The sequence below is a fragment of the Salmo salar genome, chromosome ssa01 (genome assembly GCF_905237065.1).
Source record: "Salmo salar chromosome ssa01, Ssal_v3.1, whole genome shotgun sequence".
Taxonomy (NCBI): domain Eukaryota; kingdom Metazoa; phylum Chordata; class Actinopteri; order Salmoniformes; family Salmonidae; genus Salmo; species Salmo salar.
Genome location: NC_059442.1, coordinates 47,953,767 through 47,978,422, shown reverse-complemented (window position 1 = coordinate 47,978,422; position 24,656 = coordinate 47,953,767). Strand labels below are relative to the sequence as shown.

Here is a 24,656-nt window from a genome sequence, read left to right as displayed (position 1 = left end):
CCAACTCGTAGTACGCGCTCCAGCAGGTATATCTCACTGGTCACCCCCAAAGCCAATTCCTCCATTGGTCACCTTTCCTTCCAGTTCTCTGCTGCCGGCCCACACCATAACCCCACCACCACCATGGGGAACTCTGTTCACAACATTGACATCAGCAAACCGCTCGCCCACACAATGCTATACACGTGGTCTGCGGTTGTGAGGCCGGTTGGACGTACTGCCAAATTCACTAAAACGAAGTTGGACGCTGCTTATGGTAGAGAAATTAACATTACATTCTCTGACAACAGCTCTGGTGGACATTCCTGCAGTCAGCATGCTAATTGCACGCTCCCTCAAAACTAAAAACATCTGTGTTGTGTGACAAAACTGCACATTTTAGAGTGGCCTTTTATTGTCTCCAGCACAGCGTGCATCTGTGTAATGATCATGCTGTTTAATCAGCTTCTTGATATGCCACACCTATCAGGTGGATGGATTATCTTGGCCAAATAGAAATGCTCACTAACAGGGATGTAAACAAATGTGTGCACAAAATTTGAGAGAAACAAGCTTTTTTTTTGCACATGGAACATTTCTGAGATATTTTATTTCAGCTCATGAGTCATGGGTCCAACATGTTACATGTTGCTTTCATATTTTTGTTTGGTGTATTTACCCATTTAATAACCAGACCTTCAGACAAACTTGCTATGCTCAATTCTTGATGCACTACCAAAAGTGCTGTTATATGTTATAAAAAAGTAACATTTATGTGGGAAAGGAAATGTTTAGTATTGGTATTACCTCATTGTATTTGGTAGGAGGTTGTTTTCTGGGAGTATTGGAGCCCGATTTGGTCAATCCATGGAGAGTATCTGAAATGGTGAAGAAAGTCGGTGAAAATGATAAGGATAGGTCTTGTATTGATTTTGTGTGTTTCTGCTGATCAGAAGGAATGTTTGTTGGGCCTCATTTGAGTTGATGATTATCCTGTGTCGTGTTTTGAGCTATGGAACAGGGCATCTGTCAAAGGAGTCATTTCTGGAGTGTCAGAAGATGTTGACATTGAAATGTTAAAGAACATTTCTGGAGTGGTTGATATTCGTAGGATGAATCATGTGGTTAATGGAAGGAAGGAGAAGAGTTTGTCTGTTCTGATTTTTTATTTGTGGAGTCCCTCCTGAGCCAAATGCAGCTGGGATATATGTACTACCCAGTCAGTCTGTGTCCTATGCGGAGGCAGTAAAACCAATAGAAAGAGCAGAAGGTCTGATGGTAGTGAATAACAGGAGAGCTATACAGCAACATGCACCGAGGCCTGTGTCACCAGCACAATCCAGACAAGTGAAGAAAGTGACTGTCGCTTTAATAGCAATACTGGTAAAAAAAAGTTTTTAAAAAGTCAAGAAAGATTAGCATCTTTGTTTCTGTAGTTGAGCCATTTCTGGGTTTAAAAAACTTAACATCTGAGGAGCTACATGGATTACTGACTCATGCAGTCCCACCCTCTCAGGCCCTAGAGCCTAAACAGAGGATTTGAGGTTTTGAATGACTGAAGGAGCTGGAATATGGAAACTAATATTCATGTTCATTTTCTCTTTCCCATAGTGGAATTACTTTTCTTTAGGGAATTGTTTTCCTCAACATCCAGTTGGTGGCGACAATACACATTTTGGTGTAGTTCGCCAATAAACCCAAAGAAAAAGAAGAAGAAGCTATCTATTTGTTCTCGCTATTAACGTTACTCTATTCAAAAATGTTCCTCACTGCTGTAAATCGTGAGTATGGTTGAATACGTTGCTGTATATTGTAGTTTTTCCACTTGTATGGCAAAATATTGTATTGTTTGGCTGGCTCTATGCATATTTGGTTGGTCGATTTACCTGTGATTCTATCTTTAGCGTTGAAGCCAGCGTGTCATGTTAACGTTACCTTTCTAGTTTCAGTAGTAAGTTAGCTAGCGACCATTCTTGGGGATTTTTTTTCGTCGTGTTGACTAGCGTTAGATTGTTCAATCAGAAGCTACGTTAATTAGCTATCCATGGCAAGTGTTATGTTAACTAACTAGCTAACATAAGCGGGCATAAAGATCTTGCCCATCTGATTTCACTGTCCTCTGTTTTCCATGCACACAAGTGGCCAAGGCCAAGTCAAAGTAAGTGCTTTCTTTCCTTCTCCACCTCATTATTTGTACATGGACCCGCTATTTATTACTATATCCATGGAGCATGTATTGTACCCTGTACTGTGTACGCTACTTCATAGCCAGCAGATCGGAACCGCTTGCTTACAGCTGCACTAACGTTAGCATTGTTGTGTAGATTAGGACACCGTGGTGACGGCGCGAGATATTTCTCTGAAAAAGTACCTCAACCCAGGGATGAGAAATGTATTGTGCTCCTAATTGTTCCATTATCCCAACTGTTACACCGAGAAGATTGAACGACTGCTATTGCAAGCGGGTCTGATCTGCTGGCTAACTACTTCCTAGTAAAATGTTAATACCGTACAGATTGGAGTTTAGGTTTGATATCTTTCTCTGAAGTGTGTTTGCTGTAATATTATCCTCAATCTGCTCTATTATAAAAGTGACCCAGAGGAATACCAATGTTCATGTAGTATATTCCATAATTCTTTGTGGGCTATCACACAAAGGAACTATTGTATCTGTGTTACAGGACTGTCCTAGTGCAAATGGTGAGTGCTGCAGGGACAGGTTATTGTTTCAACACCAAGAGGAACCGACTACGGGAGAAACTGGTGCTGCGAAAAAATGATCCCCTGGGTAAGCTACAAACCATCTCTGACTGAGGATCATTGTATGGGAGCAAACTATGACACTTTTTCTCTCAGGGAGTTAGCACTGATGCCCAGTGGACAATGGCCTCTCACTGTGTCTGAAAATGTTGCTTGCATAGCCATAACCAGGTCCCCCATTGTCACCTTGGCTGCTCTAGTTTGTCACCTCAGTCGATCTACAATAGGCTTGGGTGATTCCCCGTTATACTGTATATTTTGAAATACCAATGCATTTGGTTTGCTAGCTAGGTGGCAAGATGTCAAGATCAAGTTTCTTGGTTACTGTAGACATTCAATCCCCTCCTAGATCAATATCCCTGTTTTTTATTTTTAATAGCACCCATTGTGTGCACAGTCGGTAATACCGTATACCTCGGTATGGTACAGAAATGGTATGACTGTATGAAAATCTGGATACCGCCTAACCCTAATCTACAAAGATATAGCCTATACAATTGTAGTGTTACTCCCCTGAATGGGGGCAAATATGTAAAAGGATTCACACTGACACAGTGACTGTTCATTCGGTATAATGATGAATTGCAAAAAATCAACTCTTTACATTGCATAATTCACATTTGTATTCCCAGGCATTACTAATCATGCTCTGCACAAACAAACCTCAATGGAGCACACAAATAATCTTATTATCACATTCAGTTATTAGAATGTTACTCATGATTCTATATTAATATCAGTGATGTAATTGTTACATTTAAGTTGGGTAATGGGTGAACTATAAACTCCAGTGGGTGATCGAGATAAGACAAACAACCACTGATATAAATTAAAATGACATTTGTGACTCACCACCTGGATTTGGTCTTGCGTAGCAAAATTTGAATTTCTGTTTTTTACATTGGAGCAACAAATGGTATATCATACACTGCATTTGAGGAACAATGGGAAAGTAATTCTGCCTTGAAAGTTGATCAACTTGTAAACTCACTTTTGAGAAAATCGCCTTTGAATGTTTTATCTAATGAAGAGCTCTTCTGTGTTTATACCCATTCCACATCGTTCACACCCTCTTAAGCTTTAGCCCCACCCATCTCCTTGCGTTCAGAGCGCACACTTGCTGCTCTGACCGATGATTTGTTTACCTCTGGATAACATGACAACAGCCTTACCTAGCTCTGCTGGCAACAATTTCATTATGCTTTATTTGCCGACGTCTTATGGTCGGTGTCAGTAAACGTGTAGCTAGCTACCTAGGTAAACAATTAACCTAGCTAGGTAAACAGCATGTAAGATCACACACACATCACGCCACCTAACGTTAGCTAGGGAGCCAGCCAGCCAGCTAACGCTAGCTAACAGTACACTTGAAATTAAACCACTCTGACAAAATGAGAAAGTATAATATCTGAAAATGTAGCTAGCTACATTTATCTTACCCGTATACAATCATCATGCATGATGGATGCGTCTCCCTGTCACGGATCCATGCCACAAATGCCCTTAGTTTAAAGACGTAATCCGGAAACGGGTGTTTTCCGAACTCTTTAGGTATCCTACTCTAATTCCACTGATTTCAAAACTCGGTCCTCCAGAAAGTGGAGAGCAACACTTATGCAGCTACATAAATGAAAAAAAGCTGCATTCAACAGGATTACCAACACAGACTGACCAGCTCAAATAGACAACCTTCTATATGGCAGACCAATCCTCTCTCGGCATGTCCAGACCATTCATTATCTCAGCCAATCATGGATAGTGGGAAGGTTGCTGTCTTTTTTATGTGGCTTAACCAACAAGGCTCGTAATTTACCAATTTTATTCGTATTTACAGATGGCATGCAAGTTTGTTATTAAGGCACATGAAAGTTCACATGTTCAAAAAGGCATTTCTGCCAAACACTGCATTTTGATAAAAAAATATATTTTTTACGTTCAAACTGCTCTCCTGTGAAGTCGTGACTTGCGACATACGTCTAGTTTCCAAAATCGGGTCACATTTTAGAACTGTAATGTTTGAATTTTGATTGCATTTTAACGTAGGCCTATAAGGAAGATGGGCCATATGGAGATGTTCATATCTGAAACATATGTTATTTTTTTTAAAGTTTCTAACTTGTTTGAAAAGATTAGTACAGATTTTCTCAGGGGGCCCCGGCCCCAAGTTTGGGACACACTGTACTTAACCTCTCTCTGCTTGCATCCTCTCTTTCTCTATGCTTCCTCCTGCATGCATTGCAGCCTGCCTCAGCTTCACCACTGAGCACCACATCACTGTCTGTCTCAGTAGCTTACTCTCTGTAAAATGAAGTTATGATAATTTAGTAGACAATTCTTTTCCTCCTGCTGATGTAGGCTCTCTTTAATGTTAGCTTTTTACTTTATCCTTCTAACCGGCCAAGTAATACTAGCCAGAGCCCTTCAATGTTACTGCAATAGAAGGCTCTGTTGGCAGACTGCTGGATGGTGAAGCATGATTCATCACTCCAGAGAATGTGATTCCACTGCTCCACTGAGTCCAATGGCAGCGAGCTTCACACCACTCCAGACGATGCTTGCCCATTGCGCATGGTGATCTTAGGCTTGTGCCTACAAATTAGTAGGCCACAAAAGCTCATAGAACGGGACCATTGAGTACTGAAGTGCGTAGCATGTGAAAATCGTCTGTCCTCGGTTGCAACACTCACTACCGAGTTCCAAACTGCCTTCGGGAGCTTCATGAAATGGGTTTACATGGCTGAGCAGCAGTTTCCATGGCTGCTTTTGTGCTTTTGTGGCCTACTAATTTGTGGCTGAGCCATTGTTGCTCTTAGATGTTTCCACTTCACAATAACAGTACTTTTGACAAACTGACTTGTAGGAAAGGTGGCATCCTATGATGGGGCCACGTTGAAAGTCACTGAGCTCTACACTAAGGCACGTCTACTGCCAATGTTTGTCTATGGAGATTGCATGGCTGTGTGCTCAATTTTATATACCAGTCAGCAACAGATGTGGCTGAAATAGCCAAATCCACATACTGTGCTCAAAAAAATAAAGGGAACACTTAAACAACACAATGTAACTCCAAGTCAATCACACTTCTGTGAAATCAAACTGTCCACTTAGGAAGCAACACTGATTGACAATAAATTTCACATGCTGTTGTGCAAATGGAATAGACAACAGGTGGAAATTATAGGCAATTAGTAAGACACCCCTAATAAAGGAGTGGTTCTGCAGGTGGTGACCACAGACCACTTCTCAGTTACTATGCTTCCTGGCTGATGTTTTGGTCACTTTTGAATGCTGGCGGTGCTTTCACTCTAGTGGTAGCATGAGACGGAGTCTACAACCCACACAAGTGGCTCAGGTAGTGCAGCTCATCCAGGATGGCACATCAATGCGAGCTGTGGCAAGAAGGTTTGCTGTGTCTGTCAGCGTAGTGTCCAGAGCATGGAGGCGCTACCAGGAGACAGGCCAGTACATCAGGAGACGTGGAGGAGGCCATAGGAGGGCAACAACCCAGCAGCAGGACCGCTACCTCCGCCTTTGTGCAAGGAGGAGCACTGCCAGAGCCCTGCAAAATGACCTCCAACAGGCCACAAATGTGCATGTGTCTGCTCAAACGGTCAGAAACAGACTCCATGAGGGTGGTATGAGGGCCCGACGTCCACAGGTGGGGGTTGTGCTTACAGCCCAACACCGTGCAGGACGTTTGGCATTTGCCAGAGAACACCAAGATTGGCAAATTCGCCACTGGCGCCCTGTGCTCTTCACAGATGAAAGCAGGTTCACACTGAGCACATGTGACAGAGTCTGGAGACGCCGTGGAGAACGTTCTGCTGCCTGCAACATCCTCCAGCATGACCGGTTTGGCGGTGGGTCAGTCATGGTGTGGGGTGGCATTTCTTTGGGGGGCCGCACAGCCCTCCATGTGCTCGCCAGAGGTAGCCTGACTGCCATTAGGTACCGAGATGAGATCCTCAGACCCCTTGTGAGACCATATGCTGGTGCCGTTGGCCCTGGGTTCCTCCTAATGCAAGACAATGCTAGACCTCATGTGGCTGGAGTGTGTCAGCAGTTCCTGCAAGAGGAAGGCATTGATGCTATGGACTGGCCCGCCCGTTCCCCAGACCTGAATCCAATTGAGCACATCTGGGACATCATGTCTCGCTCCATCCACCAACGCCATTTTGCACCACAGACTGTCCAGGAGTTGGCGGATGCTTTAGTCCAGGTCTGGGAGGAGATCCCTCAGGAGACCATCCGCCACTTCATCAGGAGCATGCCCAGGCGTTGTAGGGAGGTCATACAGGCACGTGGAGTCCACACACACTACTGAGCCTCATTTTGACTTGTTTTAAGGACATTACATCAAAGTTGGATCAGCCTGTAGTGTGGTTTTCCACTTTAATTTTGAGTGTGACTCCAAATCCAGACCTCCATGGGTTGATATATTGGATTTCCATTGATTATTTTTGTGTGTGTTATTTTAGTGTTCCCTTTATTTTTTTTGGAGCAGTGTATTTTAAGGGGTGTCCAAATACTTCTGTATCTATAAACGGCTATTTACAAGTTGTGCACTCATTTTCAGAGAGATGTTTTTTGTTTTGGGGATGTCTATAGACCCGGCAGGAGTCGTGGGATGGCGTCTTGCAAAGACACTGTCAGCAGCGTCTCTAAACTGCCTACTTGAACCGAGTCCGAGCTGGGGTAGTTCGGGGTGGAGTTAGCTGTTTGAAAGAGTGATGAATGTGCTGCTAAAAAGGCAAATCCAGGGACGCAGGCGAAAAAAAAACAACAAAAAAAACCACTGTTCCACTCGTTCGCAAAGAGGCAGACACGATAAGAACTCAGTCAGATCAAGAATAAGAGTTTTGAGCTATGATCAACGCTGGGAGTAATATTTAGATGTTGACCTGTAATTTATTTGCTTTGTTTACGAAATGTTTTTTTATTTATTCATACACGACCGATCATTCAAGGGTTTCTCTTTATTTTTACTATTTTCTACATTGTAGAATAATAGTGAAGACATCAAAACTATGAAATAACACATGGAATAATGTAGTAACCAAAAAATGGTTAAACAAATCAAAATATATTTGCGACTCTTCAAATAACCACCTTTTGCCTTGAGAGCTTTGCACACTCTTGGCATTCTCTCAACCAGCTTCACCTGGAATTCTTTTCCAACAGTCTTGAAGGAGTTCCCACATATGCTGAGCACTTGTTGGCTGCTTTTCCTTCACTCTGCGGTCCAACTCATCCCAAACCATCTCAGTTTGGTTGAGGTCGGGGGATTGTGGCGGCCAGGTCATCTGATGCAGCAATCCATCACTCTCCTTCTTGGTCAAATAGCCCTTACACAGCCTGGAGTTGTGTTGGGTGATTGTCCTGTTAAAAAAACAAATGATAGTCCCACTAAGTCCAAATCAGATGGGATGGCTGTGGTAGCCATGCTGGTTAAGTGTGCCTTGAATTCTAAATAAATCACAGACTGTGTCACCAGCAAAGCACCCCTAAATCATAACACCTCCTCCATCCTTTACGGTGGGAAGCACACCAGCGGAGATCATTCGTTCACCCATGCCGCGTCTCACAAAGACACGGCGGATGGAACCAAAAATCTCCAATTTGGACTCCAGACCTCTGAAGTGTCCTCTGAACAGTTGATGTTGAGATGTCTGTTACTTGAGCTCTGTGAAGCATTTATTTGGGCTGCAATTTCTGAGGCTGGTTACTAATGAACTTATCCTCTGCAGCAGAGGCAACTCTGGGTCTTCCATTCCTGTGGCGGTTCTTATGAGAGCCAGTTTCATCATAGTGCTTGATAGTTTTTGCGACTGCACTTGAAGAAATGTTCAACGTTCTTGAAATTTTCCGTATTGACTGACCTTCATGTCTTAAAGTAATGATGGTCTGTCATTTCTCTTTGCTTATTTGAGCTGTTCTTGCCATAATATGGACTTGGTCTGTTCCCAAATAGGGCTATCTTCTGTATCCCCCCCACACCTTGTCCCAACAACTGATTGGCTCAAACGCATTAAGAAGTTAAAAATCCCACAAATTACCTTTTAATTAAGGCACACCTGTTAATTGAAATTAATTCCAGGTGACTACCTCATGAAGCTGGTTGAGAGTGTGCCAAGAGTGTGCAAAGCTGTCATCAAGGCAAAGGTTGGCTACTTTGAAGAATCTAAAATAATATAGAATATATACAATATAGTAAAAAAAAAACAACCCTGGAATGAGTAGGTGTTCGAAAACTTTTGACCGGTAGTGTATGTAGTTATGGCCCTGGTTACTTGCTGTTAAATCCTTGCTTCCTCCGTACTTGTTTCCTCAATTGCGCTCAAAGCGCATTGAAGCAGAGGATCCAAGGTACTCCCTCGGACCTCTTCCTCCAATGAGCTGAGAGAAATTGGTGAAACATATACAGAGGAAGCAAGGTTTTGACACCAAATTTCAGATGTAGCCACGGTGTGGCTTTAACTATGGTCATGTTCCTCTGCATGAATCAACCAGTGATTGCATGCCATGTCATCAAGTGTGCAGTCAGGCACCAGATAGGATGTGGTTAGCTGATACGTTAAATACTTATCCAGGCTTGTAAAATCTGGCATGTCAGCAACGTCTGAGTAGGGCAACACGACCATAGACTCAGCCATATGACATCATCATACACAAAGAGCCAATATTGGGAGTCTTGTTAGATGTATAATTTTGTTGTTGTTCCTCCTGCTGTGTATGAGTGATTTTAATATTCAGCTCATATCAGGTAATGTGTTTTCATGGTAATTCAAGTCATATACTATGTTGGCCTAGTCATTTGCCCCTGCTTCAAAATTTTAATCTCACAATACTTTCCAATTTGTGTGCATAGCTTTTCAGTGTGCATCCACTTACTTCAGATTCTTATTTCTGTCTTTGCAGTGAACAAGCACGTTCTCTTTCACGAAAAGAAGAAGATTAGGTCGATTTAACCGTGAACGGCAAAGAATTAAGAATCTGCAACATCTAAGCAGATTTCACTGACATTGTATTGTCAAAACTGTATTGACCACCATTCGTGAGAAGAGCTAAGGAGTTCCTATTGGACTTTTCCAGGACCACATCAACTCGTGGTAAAACATTTTGGATGAACCAAATGGTGGCATAACCTCAAGCAGTTCTGTTTCCACTCCCATCAATGAGACAGTTATTCCTCAATGAGTAAGATGTATCTTGTTTCATGTTTTCCACTTGTAAACTTTCTCTACCTTAGGCTAAATCTTATTGATGATCTTTGTTCTGTGAGAGGATCATGTCTGGCATCATCTAAGTCAGGGTGCCTACTGGCGGGCCGAATTTGACCCACGAATTTGGCCTCCAAGATTTCTGAGCAAGAAAAAAATCATCATAATCATTTATTTAAAAAAAATATATATATAAAAAAAAAAATATATATATATATATATATATATATATATATATTGCTCAAAAAAATAAAGGGAACACTTAAACAACACAATGTAAATCCAAGTCAATCAAACTTCTGTGAAATCAAACTGTCCACTTAGGAAGCAACACTGATTGACAATAAATTTCACATGCTGTTGTGCAAATGGAATAGACAACAGGTGGAAATTATAGGCAATTAGCAAGACACCCCCAATAAAGGAGTGGTTCTGCAGGTGGGGACCACAGACCACTTCTCAGTTACTATGCTTCCTGGCTGATGTTTTGGTCACTTTTGAATGCTGGCGGTGCTTTCACTCTAGTGGGCCTGAATCGTGTGTGCTACGCTGCTCCTGTGAATGTAAGTAATGTGTTTCTTGCCTTCCCTGTGGCTCAGTTGGTAGAGCATGGTGTTTGTAACGCCAGCATGGTGTGTGCAACGCCAGGGTTGTGGGTTCGATTCCCACGGGGGGCCAGTACAAAAAATGCATGAAATGAAATGTATGCATTCACTACTGTAAGTCGCTCTGGATAAGAGCGTCTGCTAAATGACTAAAATGTAAAAAAAATTAAAAATGTAGTGGTAGCATGAGACGGAGTCTACAACCCACACAAGTGGCTCAGGTAGTGCAGCTCATCCAGGATGGCACATCAATGTGAGCTGTGGCAAGACGGTTTGCTGTGTCTGTCAACGTAGTGTCCAGAGCATGGAGGCGCTACCAGGAGACAGGCCAGTACATCAGGAGACGTGGAGGAGGCCATAGGAGGGCAACAGCCCAGCAGCAGGACCGCTACCTCCGCCTTTATGCAAGGAGGAGCAGGAGAAGCACTGCCAGAACCCTGCAAAATGACCTCCAGCAGGCCACAAATGTGCATGTGTCTGCTCAAACGGTCAGAAACAGACTCCATGAGGGTGGTATGAGGGCCCGACGTCCACAGGTGGGGGTTGTGCTTACAGCCCAACACCGTGCAGGACGTTTGGCATTTGCCAGAGAACACCAAGATTGGCAAATTCGCCACTGGCGCCCTGTGCTCTTCACAGATGAAAGCAGGTTCACACTGAGCACGTGACAGACGTAACAGAGTCTGGAGACGCCGTGGAGAACGTTCTGCTGCCTGCAACATCCTCCAGCATGACCGGTTTGGCGGTGGGCCAGTCATGGTGTGGGGTGGCCTGACTGCCATTAGTTACCGAGGTGAGATCCTCAGACCCCTTGTGAGACCATATGCTAGTGCGGTTGGCCCTGGGTTCCTCCTAATGCAAGACAATGCTAGACCTCATGTGGCTGGAGTGTGTCAGCAGTTCCTGCAAGAGGAAGGCATTGATGCTATGGACTGGCCCGCCCGTTCCCCAGACCTGAATCCAATTGAGCACATCTGGGACATAATTTCTCGCTCCATCCACCAACGCCACGTTGCACCACTGACTGTCCAGGAGTTGGCGGATGCTTTAGTCCAGGTCTGGGAGGAGATCCCTCAGGAGACCATCCGGCACCTCATCAGGAGCATGGCCAGGCGTTGTAGGGAGGTCATACAGGCACGTGGAGTCCACACACACTACTGAGCCTCATTTTGACTTGTTTTAAGGACATTACATCAAAGTTGGATCAGCCTGTAGTGTGGTTTTCCACTTTAATTTTGAGTGTGACTCCAAATCCAGACCTCCATGGGTTGATAAATTGGATTTCTATTGATTATTTTTGTGTGATTTTGTTGTCAGAACATTCAACTATGTAAAGAAAAAAGTATTTAATAAGATTATTTCTTTCATTCAGATCTAGGATGTGTTGTTTAAGTGTTCCTTTTATTTTTTTGAGCATCCACTTATAAAGAAATCAGCCCAAGGCTGAATCTAGTTGAGGATCCCTGATTTAAGGAATAATGGAAGTATTCACACCCCTTGACTTTTTCCACATTTTGTTGTTAAAGCCTAAATAAAAAATAAAAAAAGTGAGATTTGGTGTCATTGGCCTACACACAATACCCCAGAATGTCATTGTCAATGTGGAAACATGTTTTTACAAATTTTATTAAAAAGGAAAAGCTGAAATGTCTTGAGTAACTATTTAACCACTTTCTTATGGCAAGCCAAAATAAGTTCAGGAGTAAACATTTGCTTAATATGTCACATAAGATGTTTCATGGTCTCACTTTGTGTGCAATAATAGTGTTTAACATACATTTTGAATGATTACCTCATCTCTACCCAACACAACACTGTAGTTACTCTACAATACTAACCTAAATGACAGCGTGAAAAGGAAGCCTGTACAGAATAAAACATGCATCCTGTTTGCAATAAGGCACTAAAGTAAAACTGCAAAAAATGTTGTCATTGGCAAGGACAAGGGGAATTTTTGGGGGATAAAAAGAAATGGAATGAAGCTAAGCACAGACAAAATCCTAGAGGAAAACCTGGTTAAGTCTACTTTGGACCAAACACTGGGAGATAAGTTCACCTTTCAGCAGGACAATAACCTAAAACGCATGGCCAAATATACACTGGAGTTGCTTACCAAGATGACATTGAATGTTCATGAGTGGCCTAGTTACAGTTTTGACTTAAATCTACTTGAAAGACTTAAATAGCTGTCTAGCAATGATCAACAACCAACTTGACAGAGCTTGAAGAATTTGAAAAAGAATCATGTGCAAATATTGTACAGTTCAGGTGTGCAAAGTTCTTACAGACTTGCCCAGAAAGACTCAAAGCTGTAATCGCTGCCAAAGGTGATTCTAACATGTATTGACTCAGGGTTTGAATACTTATGTAAATTAGATATTTCTGTTTTTCCATTTTCAATACATTTGCAGGAAGAAAAAAAAAAACATGTTTTCACTTTGTCATTGTGTGTGTGTGTGTATTTGTAGAGAGAGAGTTAGAGAGAATCTATTTTGAATTCAGGCTGTAACACATGGAATAAGTCAAGGGGTATGCATGTTTTACCCTGAATTATAATAAGCTTCACAACATTACGGTAATTCAGTGCACAATTCTTTTTTTTGTCTAGAAACATATACAATCAATTAATGGTACAACCTAATCTGGGTTTGGTGTTTAACTTTTTCAACTTTCTTTTCCGTTTTTCTGACATTTTAAAAAGGAAAATACATTTATTTGTATCCTGATCATAGGTCACAATAAAAGTTGAATAATTCAAGTTGTCTTTTACCTCTTGAATGTTTTACATTATTATGTCCCATTTGTTGACGTTGTCAAGCTTATGAAAACAATGTTTGAGTGTCAAATTGTGGCTATATTTAGTATGAAGCGTAATTTATTAAAAGTATTAATCTTATTCACGTTTCAATGAAATTAGAATATTTAAAGTATTGTGTATATGATAAATACTGGTATTGTAGATTTAATAAAGGACAATGGTCATTACAAATTTATTTACAGTTATATTAGTTGATACAGTACTTGCGACAGTGTTAAATTCTTATGGTTCTGTGTCCATTTAGTGTGCAAGTTGCTGTCTTCTCTAGAAAATTTCCGTGGGTAGATCCTTTTGAGGGATAAGATGCTTGCGTCCCGTTTGTCTACACTCACTCATGCCACCTGATTGGCTCTACTGGCCATCCTCCAGTTGCATTGTGGGAAAGTGAGCCATGTAGAATGCCATGGCACATATCAAGCTGTCTCCATCTCCCTGTGTAGAGACAAACGGTCATTACTACTCCAATACCATACTCGGATAGTAAAACGCACACACTGAGGGTGTCAACAATTCAATTGGGATGTAGGCTGGAAGGACAAAAGTACTTCCCGCAGACAACTATGACCTTGCCCTGAGAACTCACTACCCTTTATGACAAGAATGAAACATTAATTCCCTCATTTTTAGAATTTCATGTTAGCAAATAAAGGGCTATATGACTTAATTTATCATGAAACTTGGAAAAACGAATAAAAAAACTGAGACGAGATGTTATTTTAACTGATCAACTGTTTGCAACAGTAGGGGGTGCTATGACATGTCAATTGTGGCTTTTTGAACAAGGCTCCCCACTGTCAGTCTCAATGTTTTTCATTTTAAGGTGTAGAACTTTGAAACTACATAAATTATCACCGTATGATGCATTTTTCATATGATGCAAAACGCATCATTCTGCGACACTTTCTGTATTTTTAAAGTTCTATATCTTGAACTTGATTGCTGACATGCAAAACATTTTGGGACTGTATCAAAAGTCGACAAAACAAATGCCAAGCGTTTTTGAGTGGTATTTTCCTTTTTAATCATTTTAATTTTCAACTTCAATGGATGAAGCCTATTACTCACCCTTTATGGCAAACAAATGTATTATCACTAATTGTCCTGTCCTATCCTATCCAGTGTGAAATTCCAATTTGTTATAAACAACTAAAGATAAGACATAATGAGACAGATACAAACTGAACATTACGCAATTAGTATGAAGAATATTTAACCTACATTGAAAAATGCTTATTACCGTAACAAAAATATGTCGGTATCATGTATATAATATGCCAGAATAATCAAATAGACTACAATTATTTTTTTCTTACCAACATATTTAGCTGAAGAGATTTATCTTTTGATAGGGTCAACTTGGCAGAATTATACCATATACCAAAATTGTATATGCTCGTAGAGTGTGCGAGACAATATAAGAATGATAGAAATAGTTTTTTTTTAAATATTAATGTTCACTTTCCACTTATTAGCTTAAATTAAGCAAAGCATTATCAACATCTAAGAGCAAATGTTTTATTTTTTTTCAAATGATACCTACTTAAACTTGATCTGTGAAAACTAAATATAATTATCAGAGGCTTTAATGCAAATGCCATAAATAGAAACACTATTTATGGATAAATAGAAACCTTACATTTTTTACTTTCAGGATATTTCAAGGACTACATTTCAGATTTTTTTTTACACAAAATAAACAGTTTATCGTATAAAACAAGATACAAATTTTTACAGTATTAATGAATTACACATTTTTGCTCAATAATAAGCCAGTAGGTTACAATAATAAGAATACAACCATTTAATAATTTCTCAATCGAAATATACTATTACTTCCCATTGCAAAAACATTTTACGTTTAGCACAAAAAGGAAACGGTGACCTAAAGTTTAAATGCAACAATGTTTCAGACACAAGTTATTTTCAAAGAGATGGCTAACACCAAGCGAGCTGCAATAAACACAGTTCTACTAGATGATGATCATTTTAAACTTCTTGTTGAAAGTTATTCTTGGAAAGGGAGAAGCTAACAAATTAGTAACAACATCCTCTTCGATAACACCTGCTGCAGCCACTGCAAACTAGCTGACAACAAAAGCTAGCTCGCTAGACGGTGGGAAAACTACTGCTCGGTATTGCGCAGTGACCTGTTGGCCTTCAAGAAGCCAGTTTCAATACGTTTTTGTAAAAACGTCCCACCCATTAAGTCAATGTGATTGGTTAATTCCACTGTCACTCCAATATGTTGCCCTAATAGAGTTGAATCGCTGAGGCCTTTTATCTAGCTTCTGATGGCCTAGCCAATGGCTGACTTGGCTAGCTAGATTTATCTCCCAATAGATTCTTCAGTGTTAACCATTTCCAACAAAAACTGAAGAGATTAAATCAGAGCATCATTGAAAATAATATTGTTTTATAAATCCTTAGCCCTTCTCTAAAGGCGTAGAAGGCCCATTCTTCCTCATTGTGTTTGGGCAAGTAATAATTTGTAGAGTTGCTCTATTTTCTCTCAGCATATATGAACACAGAAATACTGGACATGGTGATTTGACAAAATTACAATCCTGGTCTTGAAATGGACTAATTTTTCGGGTCTTGGTCTTGACTCGGTCTCAACCGAGAAACCCCCACCCCCACCTTCTGGTCTTGACTCTGACTTTATTTGCTCTGGTCTTCGTCTTGAAACGGTCTCGCTTTAGGTGGTCTCAAACAACAATAGGCAAGGTTGTAGAAAACAACCTTGGTGTAGTAATTGGTGAATTGGTCCCCCTTGTCAATGTCTACAAAACTCCAAGGGCCTAATCCTTGACATCAATGCATGTTTTTTTGCAGAAGTCCAAGTTCAGCACGCAGATCCCAAATTAGAATTTGGCCCTAAATGACAAATGTGTTAATAGACATCTCCCCTATCCCAGTTTTCTGCCATCCAGACAGTTATAGCTATCACTCCTCTGGGATTGCTTATGGGTTGGTCATGGGTTTATTATTTCTTTCTCTGCTATTGACAGGCTTGGGCTTGGAGGAGGGATTGGGTGAGATGAGGGTGTTAGATCGCTGATGGGAAAACGCATGGAGGAATGTGGCAGCGCGCTCAGATTTAACCACAGATGGCCCCCGCCAATGGTTCTCACAGGCCTGGCCGATTACTCACCATTCTGGCTCATTGCACTCATCCACAAACTCCTCCACCCCTCCCCTGAGAATCCACCCCACCTCATCCCCCATGCAAAACTCTCATCAGGCAAGACTAGAGTCAAAGGTGACCAATGGTGAATTACAGGGCTTGCTGGGAGACTGGAAAAAGTGAGTATAGGTGGGAAAAAATCTAACAAAGCTGGTACATTTCCATTTTTACCAATGTACAATACCAGTCAAAAGTTTGGACACCTACTCATTCCAGGGTTTTTCTTTATTTTCTACATTGTAGAACACAACTGATTGGCTCAAGCACATTAACAAGGAAAAATACATTCTAGAAATTAACTTTTATCAAGGCACACTTGTTAATTTAAATTAATTCCAGGTGACTACGTCATGAAGCTGGATGAGAGAATGCCAAGAGTGTGCAAAGCTGTCATCAAGGCAAAGGGTGGCTACTTTGAAGAATCTCAGACGCAGTGGTTCCATATGTGTTATTATAGTGTTGATGTCCACTTATCCTACAATGTAGAACATTGTAAAAAATAAAGAAAAATCCTGGAATGAGTAGGTGTCAACTTTTTACTGGTACTCTATGTTTATGTCACCTGCCTGGATTTTGGATTGGGTTGTGCTAACCATGTGGAAATGCATGATCCCACTTTGTTTATAACAAATTGGAATTTCACACTGGATAGGACAGGACAATTAGTGATAATACATTTGTTTGCCATAAAGGGTGAGTAATAGGCTTCATCCATTGAAGTTGAAAATTAAAATGATTAAAAGGACACAGTTCTGGTTAGTAAATGACTACACCCTGTCCACACCCAAACTCAAGGAGGTTGGCACCCATACTTGAAGTGACAGAATAGTGAGAAAAAATATGGTCCCACATTCAAGTTGCCAGAACAGTCGCAATAAGTTGTAAATATAAACCAAACTCCTTTCAAATTGTGATTATCCCCCTCATAAAGAGTGGAACTGGATAACAACTGAAGTGTTCTGATCCTGTCTTCACCATGCTTCAGTGCACCCAATGCCGAGTCACTGTCCTCTCGTCTTGTGTTAAACAATGCCTCGCTCTCTGAGACTGGCATGTGACAGCGTCGGATCCCCGCGTGACGCTCACTGGAGCTGACAACCACTGCTCCCCTCAGCCCCGCTGCGTCTGCCCCCAACACACTTTGGTGAAGGTTAGATTGGGAAGCCTGTCAGTCAAATGACAGAAGCGGTAGCTGCGGATGAGCGCTGATGCTCTCCACGGTTAACTCCATCCGCTACGCAGCAACCTCTGCTGGTTCTCTTCTTTGTTAGAGACTGGAGTCATAGAAGTTTGAGTTAAGGTGGCAGTATGCGCAATCAATCTAACATCAGCATAACCAACTGTGGTCTACGAGTGTAAATGCATGTTGTGGCTGTAGCTGGGCCTCCTTTTTTCTTTAGTCTACTCAATCAAATCTCAATTTGAGATCAAAACAGGTCTGCAAATCCAAATTCCTTATTGGCCAACTTCATCTGTCTTCTCTTCCTTTCAAAACTGACCCCTGCCCTAACCTTTATCTAATTAAGTTACACAAGGAACCTGTCATTGTGCCTGGGGGTCTATTTTTTTACACTTGACACGCTGCAAGTCCCGCTTCTCCCATTGGTTTTTAGGAGCATATACCCACATTGGTGATTGAAAGATGAACTGAGGTCCACACTCCAGTTGGTGGTGGTAATGCACCTTAAAGTTGATTGACAACCGCCATATAAAGTGCAAAGAAGACCTGGAGGAGAGATTACTAGAAACTAACTAGGTTTACCCATTAATTGTCGGAGTAGAAGACCTTGTGCATTTCAGGTAAAATAACAACCCAATGTTTAAATCCCAGGAAAGAATTTGCTAGCAACAGGAAGCTAGCTAGGGTAAATTGCCATGAATGTTTAATGCATTTCGATCCGTCCCCAAATTAATATAGTTGGTTCAGAGTTCGTTTTGATATTTCAACCAGTGTGTCCTGATCGCATCTGGTGTGGATGGACAAAATCAACATGCGTGCGATGCCGCGCTCAAACGCGCGTGCCCAGTCTAATCACCATGTAACAGCGCAGAGTCTGTGAAAGATGGAAAGCTTGCACTCAATTTAAGACCGAAGGAAAACTTCAGGGAAAGAGGAAAAGGGGCCTTAAATGTTGAGTGGATTTAACTTTGTTACCAGTCAGCTTTGTAGCTGACCCTGACTCAGATTCTAATGTTTTGTCATGTAAAATGTATTGCTCATGGAAGAGCAGGGGGGAGGGTGTTGTGTTTTTGGGTCTTTTTTTTTCTATTCTCCCATATTCAAACCTGGTCATAAATCTTTAAGAAAGCATGCTTTCTCTAATTTTCCAGAAGCTCTGTGACATGCTTCCAATGATGTCCCATGTGTTTGTGATCCCACTGACACCAATATCAAAAGAGTAGCCTCTTTTTGGAAATATGAACACTCAAAGTCCCCTGATGTCACTACTAATAATATAATACAGCACTTCTACAATACTACTGTGTATTATAAGAGTCATAGCAAAAAGTAGCTTGAAAAATGCTTACATCCAAGTGAACAGAGTGGGGTTTCCAAATGCGCAGAAGAGGAGGCTGGTGACGCTGGGTAACACACTGAAGTGAACCGCTGAGAAACACCAAGTGACTCAATGTATTGATACTGCAAGATCATGGCTTCAGACCCAGCCTCCTTTTTCAGTTTGCCAACTCAGTATTACATCGACACCACCAAATACACACAGAGCAAACTTGCTAATGGTGAAAACAATGACAAGTACAGCACTACTACCGTGTTCATCTCAGCGAAATAAATTCCAATGAACAAAACAAAATAATATTTTTGAAGAGGCAATCACCTGACAGGCCTAACAATGCATGGATAAAAAGAAAATAAGAAAGGGCTGTCTAGCCATTCGGACAACAATCCATTTTTTCCTCTTTGCCAGTAAAAACAAAAAACTGGTTTACTGGAAGAGGGATTAGGGCATCCAAAAGAGTTAAACACTCCAGAATTTATGGGGCCATCAAAGTGTACTGGGGCAAGCACCACCAAAAGCCTGACCACAGCCTGTGCTGTGTTGTGTTCTGCTGACTGGTGCAGGGCTGAGAGGTGAGTCACAGGGAGATAGGAGGGGGGTTTGGGTGAAGGACGCTAAGCCAGGTTCCCCTCAGGGCTATGGTTAATTTCATATGCACCGCCAGGGAATGGGGGAGTTGCTGTGTTTGCGTGTTGTGCTAGGGACAGTAAAAGTAAAGGATTATGTCATTATAGACACGTCGAGGCAGATTGCAGTACCAATTGTTTAACATCGATGGTGGAGTAAAGGCTAACTTATGGAGGCTGTGCACATGCAGTCGGGACACTCCAGCAAATGTATTATCAAAGTCCCGTGTGGCTCAGTCGGTAGAGCATGGTGTTTGCAACCCCAGGGTTCGCGGTTCGATTCCCACGGGGGACCAGTACGGAAAAGAAATGTATGAAATGTATGCATTCACTACTGTAAGTCGCTCTGGATAAGAGCGTCTGCTAAATGACTAAAATGTAAATGTAAAAATGTAGCCACCCTTTGCCTTGACAGCTTTGCACACTCTTGGCATTCTCTCAACCAGCTTCACCTGGAATGCTTTTCCATCAGTCTTGAAGGAGTTCCCACATATGCTGAGCACTTGTTGGCTGCTTTTCCTTCACTCAGCAGTCCGACTCAGTGATCCACCATGAGAGGGCACTGAAATACTTGATACACAGGGACACCAATCTCCGACTTGGCGCAACAATATGCGGATATACCAGGTAGCAGAAGGCATTGAAAGAAATTTTATGGTGAGCTTTGTGATTAAGTTACTTAAAACCACTCTGGAGCTGCTATTGAAAATTGTCAAAGACTCCAGCCACCCTAGTCATAGACTGTTCTCTCTGCTACCGCACGGCAAGCGGTACCGGAGCGCCATGTCTAGGTCCAAGAGGCTTCTAAACAGCTTCTATCCTCAAGCCATAAGACTCCTGAATATCTAGTCAAATGGCTACCTAGACTATTTGCATTGCCTCCCCCCCTCCCCCTCTTTACACCACTGCTACTCTCTGTTGTCATCTATGCGTAGTCACTTTAATAACTATCTACATGTACGTACTACCTCAACTAACCGGTGCCCCCACACATTGACTCTGTGTCGGTACCCCCCTGTATATAGTCTCGCTATTGTTATTTTACTGCTGCTCTTCAATTACTGGTTACTTTTATCTCTTATTCTTATCTGTATTTTTTTTTTAACTGCATTGTTGGTTAAGGGCTCGTAAGTAATTATTTCACTAAGGTCTACACCTGTTGTATTCGGCGCATGTGACTAATAAGATTTGAATTGGACATTCAAATTTGAGAGGGTGCACTGGTTAAGAGGCCGAGAGATCCAGAAGCACCGGCGAGGTCCATTTATAGTGCGGTTTCTGGACTTCACTGTTAAAGAAACTATCCTACGCCTGTCCTTGGAACAAAGGTAAGTTACATTTCAAGAGAAAATGATCTACTTTGACCACGATTACCCCAAAGACCTACAGAAGAGTCCGAGAAGCTGAGATGGAAAAAATCCAAGCGAAGTGCCCATACCCAGCACAACTGAGGATGACACTATACTCTGGCATGAAGAACTTCAACACTTTGAGTGATGCGAGCCCAACCCTGAGGGCCCTGGGCATCACGGTACAGATTTAAGAAATAGACAGTCTTGAGAGAGACCGATGGCAAGTGCAAGATGGACGGCGCAGAGGAGGGACAGGATGCCGCTGTCGAACGCAGATCTGAAGCCATTCACCCAGGAAGACGTTTGAGAGTTATGTGCCACAATACAATGATTTTGCACTAGGTAATGAACATATTGACTTGATGTAGCCCACTTTATTTAGTTTTATAATTAGATGAGTTTGTTGACAGATGGTATACATGTTATCCGCTTTAAAATTAACGTTTTAGACTTGCTAAGTTCATTGGGTCAGGTGAGGGGTGGGTGTCAAATTATTTTTTTAGTGCATTTGTATACTCAACCGGGTTTGGACAGCAACTTCCAAAGATGAGGATTTTACTAATTTGGATCGTTGCATCAACACTGAGTGTGTTTACCCCAGAGAGACTGAAGTCACAGCTCTCTGTCCATATGTCAACAGGGGTTGGTTTATTTTAGATAATCAACATAACTGGTCATCTCAAATAAAAGTATTTTTGGGGGGAGACGACACTGATTTTGTTTGTTTGGTTATGTTCTGTGTGTTCCATGTTCCTTTATCCTTGACCATCATTTTGAGCCTAGGAGTGAGTTTCTGCACTTCACAAACATCCAACATAATAAAAAAAAAATAGATTTCTATGATGAGAGGGAGGAGGTATGTATCAATGTAAAACAACAGATTAAACATGACTCGTTTGAATTGTATTAATTATAAAATAAATTGTATAAACCATCCTATAAAGAGGAAAAAATTGCTTAACCAACTTTAAGACAATGCATTGTTCAGTAGCACTGGTCCAAGTGACACATTTGGCAGAGAATGAACATAAAACGTTAAAAAGAGAATGGGTAGATTAGCTTAATACTTAATCTTTTCAAGGTGGGAAAAAGAGGTTGCAGTCTTGTTTAATAGATTGGTGTGCTTTGCCAAGGATAAAGTGTTGCGGGATGATCGGGATAGATATGTGATGGTAGTGGGGTCAATAGGGGGTACAGCAATTACTATTCTGAATCTGTATGCACCAAATGAAGACAACCCAGAATTATTTTAAAGATATCTGTAATCGCAGACAATGCAAAAGGGATGGTTATTGTTGGCGGGGACTTTAATTGCATACAGACTTACAAGCTTTTAAGCAACCCAGATGCTTAAAAGCAGTATTTACATAAAGTAGTGGAATGCAGCGTTGAACCTATAACTACACTATATATACAAAAGTATGTGGACATCCCTTCAAATGAGTGGATTAGGCTATTTCAGCCATATCCGTTGCTGACAGGTATATAAAATTGAGCACACAGCCATGCAATCTCCATAGACAAACATTGACAGTGGAATGGCCTTACTGAAGAGGTCAGTGACTTTCAACGTGGCACCGTCATAGGATGCCACTTTTCCAACAGGTCAGTTCGTAAAATTTCTGCCCTGCTAGAGCTGCCCCGGTCAACTGTAAGTGCTGTTATTATGAAGTGGAAACGTCTAGGAGCAACAACAGCTCAGCCACGAATTGGTAGGCCACACAAGCTCACAGAATGGGACCGTTGAGTGCTGAAGCGCGAAGCACATGAAAAGCGTCTGTTCTTGGTTGCAACACTCACTACCGAATTCCAAACTGCCTCTGGAAGAAACGTCAACACATTAACAGTTTGGGAGCTTCATGAAATTGGTTTCCAGGGCCAAGCAGCCTCACACAAGCCTAAGATCACCTAACGGATGCCAGGAGAACTCTACCTGCTGCAATGCATAGTGCCAGCTGTAAAGTTTGGTGGAGGAGTGATAATGGTCTGGGGCCGTTTTTCATGGTTAGGGCTAGGCCCCTTCAGTTCCAGTGAAGGGAAATCTTATCGCTACAGCAGACAATGACATTCCAGAAGATTCTTTGCTTCCAACTTTGTGGTAACAGTTTGGGGAAGACCCTTTCCTGTTTCCGCATGACAATGCCCCTGTGCACAAAGCGAGATCCATACAGTAATGGTTTGTCGAGATCGGTGGGGAAGAACTTGACTGGCCTGCACAGAGCCCTGACTGCGAGCCAGGCCTAATCGTCGAACATCAGTGCTCGACCTCATTAATGCTTTTGTGGCTGAATGGAAGCAATGTTCCAACACGTAGTGGAATGCCTTCCCATAAGAGTGGAGGCTTTTAGAGCAGCAAAGGGGGGACCAACTCCATATTAATACCATGATTTTGGAATGAGATGTTCGACGAGCAGGTGTCCACATACTTTTGGTCATGTAGGGTATGTCAGACCACAGTCCAATATGTCTCAAGATAAATCTAGGAATGGAGAAGCACTTTAAATATTGGAGGCTTAACGTCTCTATATTGACAGACCTTATTGTAAAGCAATAGTTACAATTGAATGATGACTTTATTACAAATGATAATGATGATGTATCATCTATTTTTTGGGAAGGAGCAAAGGCAGCATTAAGAGGGAAGCAGCGTATTGAAAAACAGCAGGGTTACGAGGATTCATCAGAACAAAAAATATAACCCTTTTGTCTAACTTGAATCTCACTAAATGGTCAGAGGAAGAATGACGCGGTCAGTTACAGAGAACGAGATTGAGATAGTCATTAATGGATTGAAAAATAATAAATCACCAGGGGCAGATGGGTACCAAGGTGAATTTTATAAGAGCTTCATTGAGGATATTACCCCAGTTCTGTGCAGAGTATTTAACTATGCATTATCAAAGGGAGACCCACCCAAAACATGGTCGGAGGCAATCATAACAGCAATCTATAAGAAAGGTAACGATCCTTCCCTGCGTTTGAATACCCATAATAACATACCGTACACTACATACTTAAGGAGTACATACTACTAGTACATTTTAATGTACTGTAAACTTAACGGTATCCTTTCAGTTGAGCGTACTAGCGCTTCGCCTGTTTACCGGAAGTTGATGCTGTTGCAATGCAACCTCTTGCTAGCTTGTTAGCATAGCAAATTACTAGCTAGATGTGTTACAACTTTGGATGTGTTCATAAATTAAATTTGGAGTGCCAGAGTGCGCTCTGGGCGAAAATTTCGGAGCATTTCGCTCTCTGAGCATTCAGGGCGCACACTGGACGCTTTGGCTGAGGAGTAGGGTTGATCCGAGTGTTGGTAACTGTGCTGCTGGCAATGTAATTATGCTATTTTACCGAAGTTTACTGACACCAGCCATATTCAATGGGCGTTGAGCGTTGGTAAATCCAGCAGTTATTCTGCGCTCTGAGAGTGCTCTGAAATCGGAGTAGATAAGCTAAGAATGACGTGAATAATCAAGTCAATAAACGTTGGGTAGTTAGTTAGCATATACTAAATATACTGTCAAGTTCGATGTATTAGTAGCCATTTAATGTTAGGTAGTGTAACGGCCGTCGTTCAAATGAGACCAAGG

The 24,656-nt window shown here is 41.6% G+C and overlaps 1 protein-coding gene, 1 non-coding gene and 1 pseudogene across 2 annotated transcripts; 2 read left to right on the top strand and 1 right to left on the bottom strand.

Annotated features, from left to right (window-relative positions):
- Positions 1-1,581: 1,581 nt before the first annotated feature.
- Positions 1,582-10,164, top strand: LOC106603914 (39S ribosomal protein L33, mitochondrial). Its single transcript, XM_014198144.2, has 4 exons — positions 1,582-1,760; positions 2,119-2,137; positions 2,661-2,767; positions 9,658-10,164. The coding sequence occupies exons 1-4, from the start codon at positions 1,739-1,741 to the stop codon at positions 9,705-9,707; spliced, it is 198 nt and encodes a 65-aa protein (XP_014053619.1). The 5' UTR covers positions 1,582-1,738; the 3' UTR covers positions 9,708-10,164.
- A 376-nt stretch (positions 10,165-10,540) lies between these two features.
- trnat-ugu (transfer RNA threonine (anticodon UGU)) lies at positions 10,541-10,636 on the top strand. Its single transcript has 2 exons — positions 10,541-10,580; positions 10,601-10,636. It is a non-coding gene; the product is annotated as a tRNA-Thr (tRNA).
- A 3,010-nt stretch (positions 10,637-13,646) lies between these two features.
- LOC106602852 (ribokinase-like) overlaps positions 13,647-24,656 on the bottom strand; it is an 81,815-nt pseudogene continuing 70,805 nt past the window's right edge.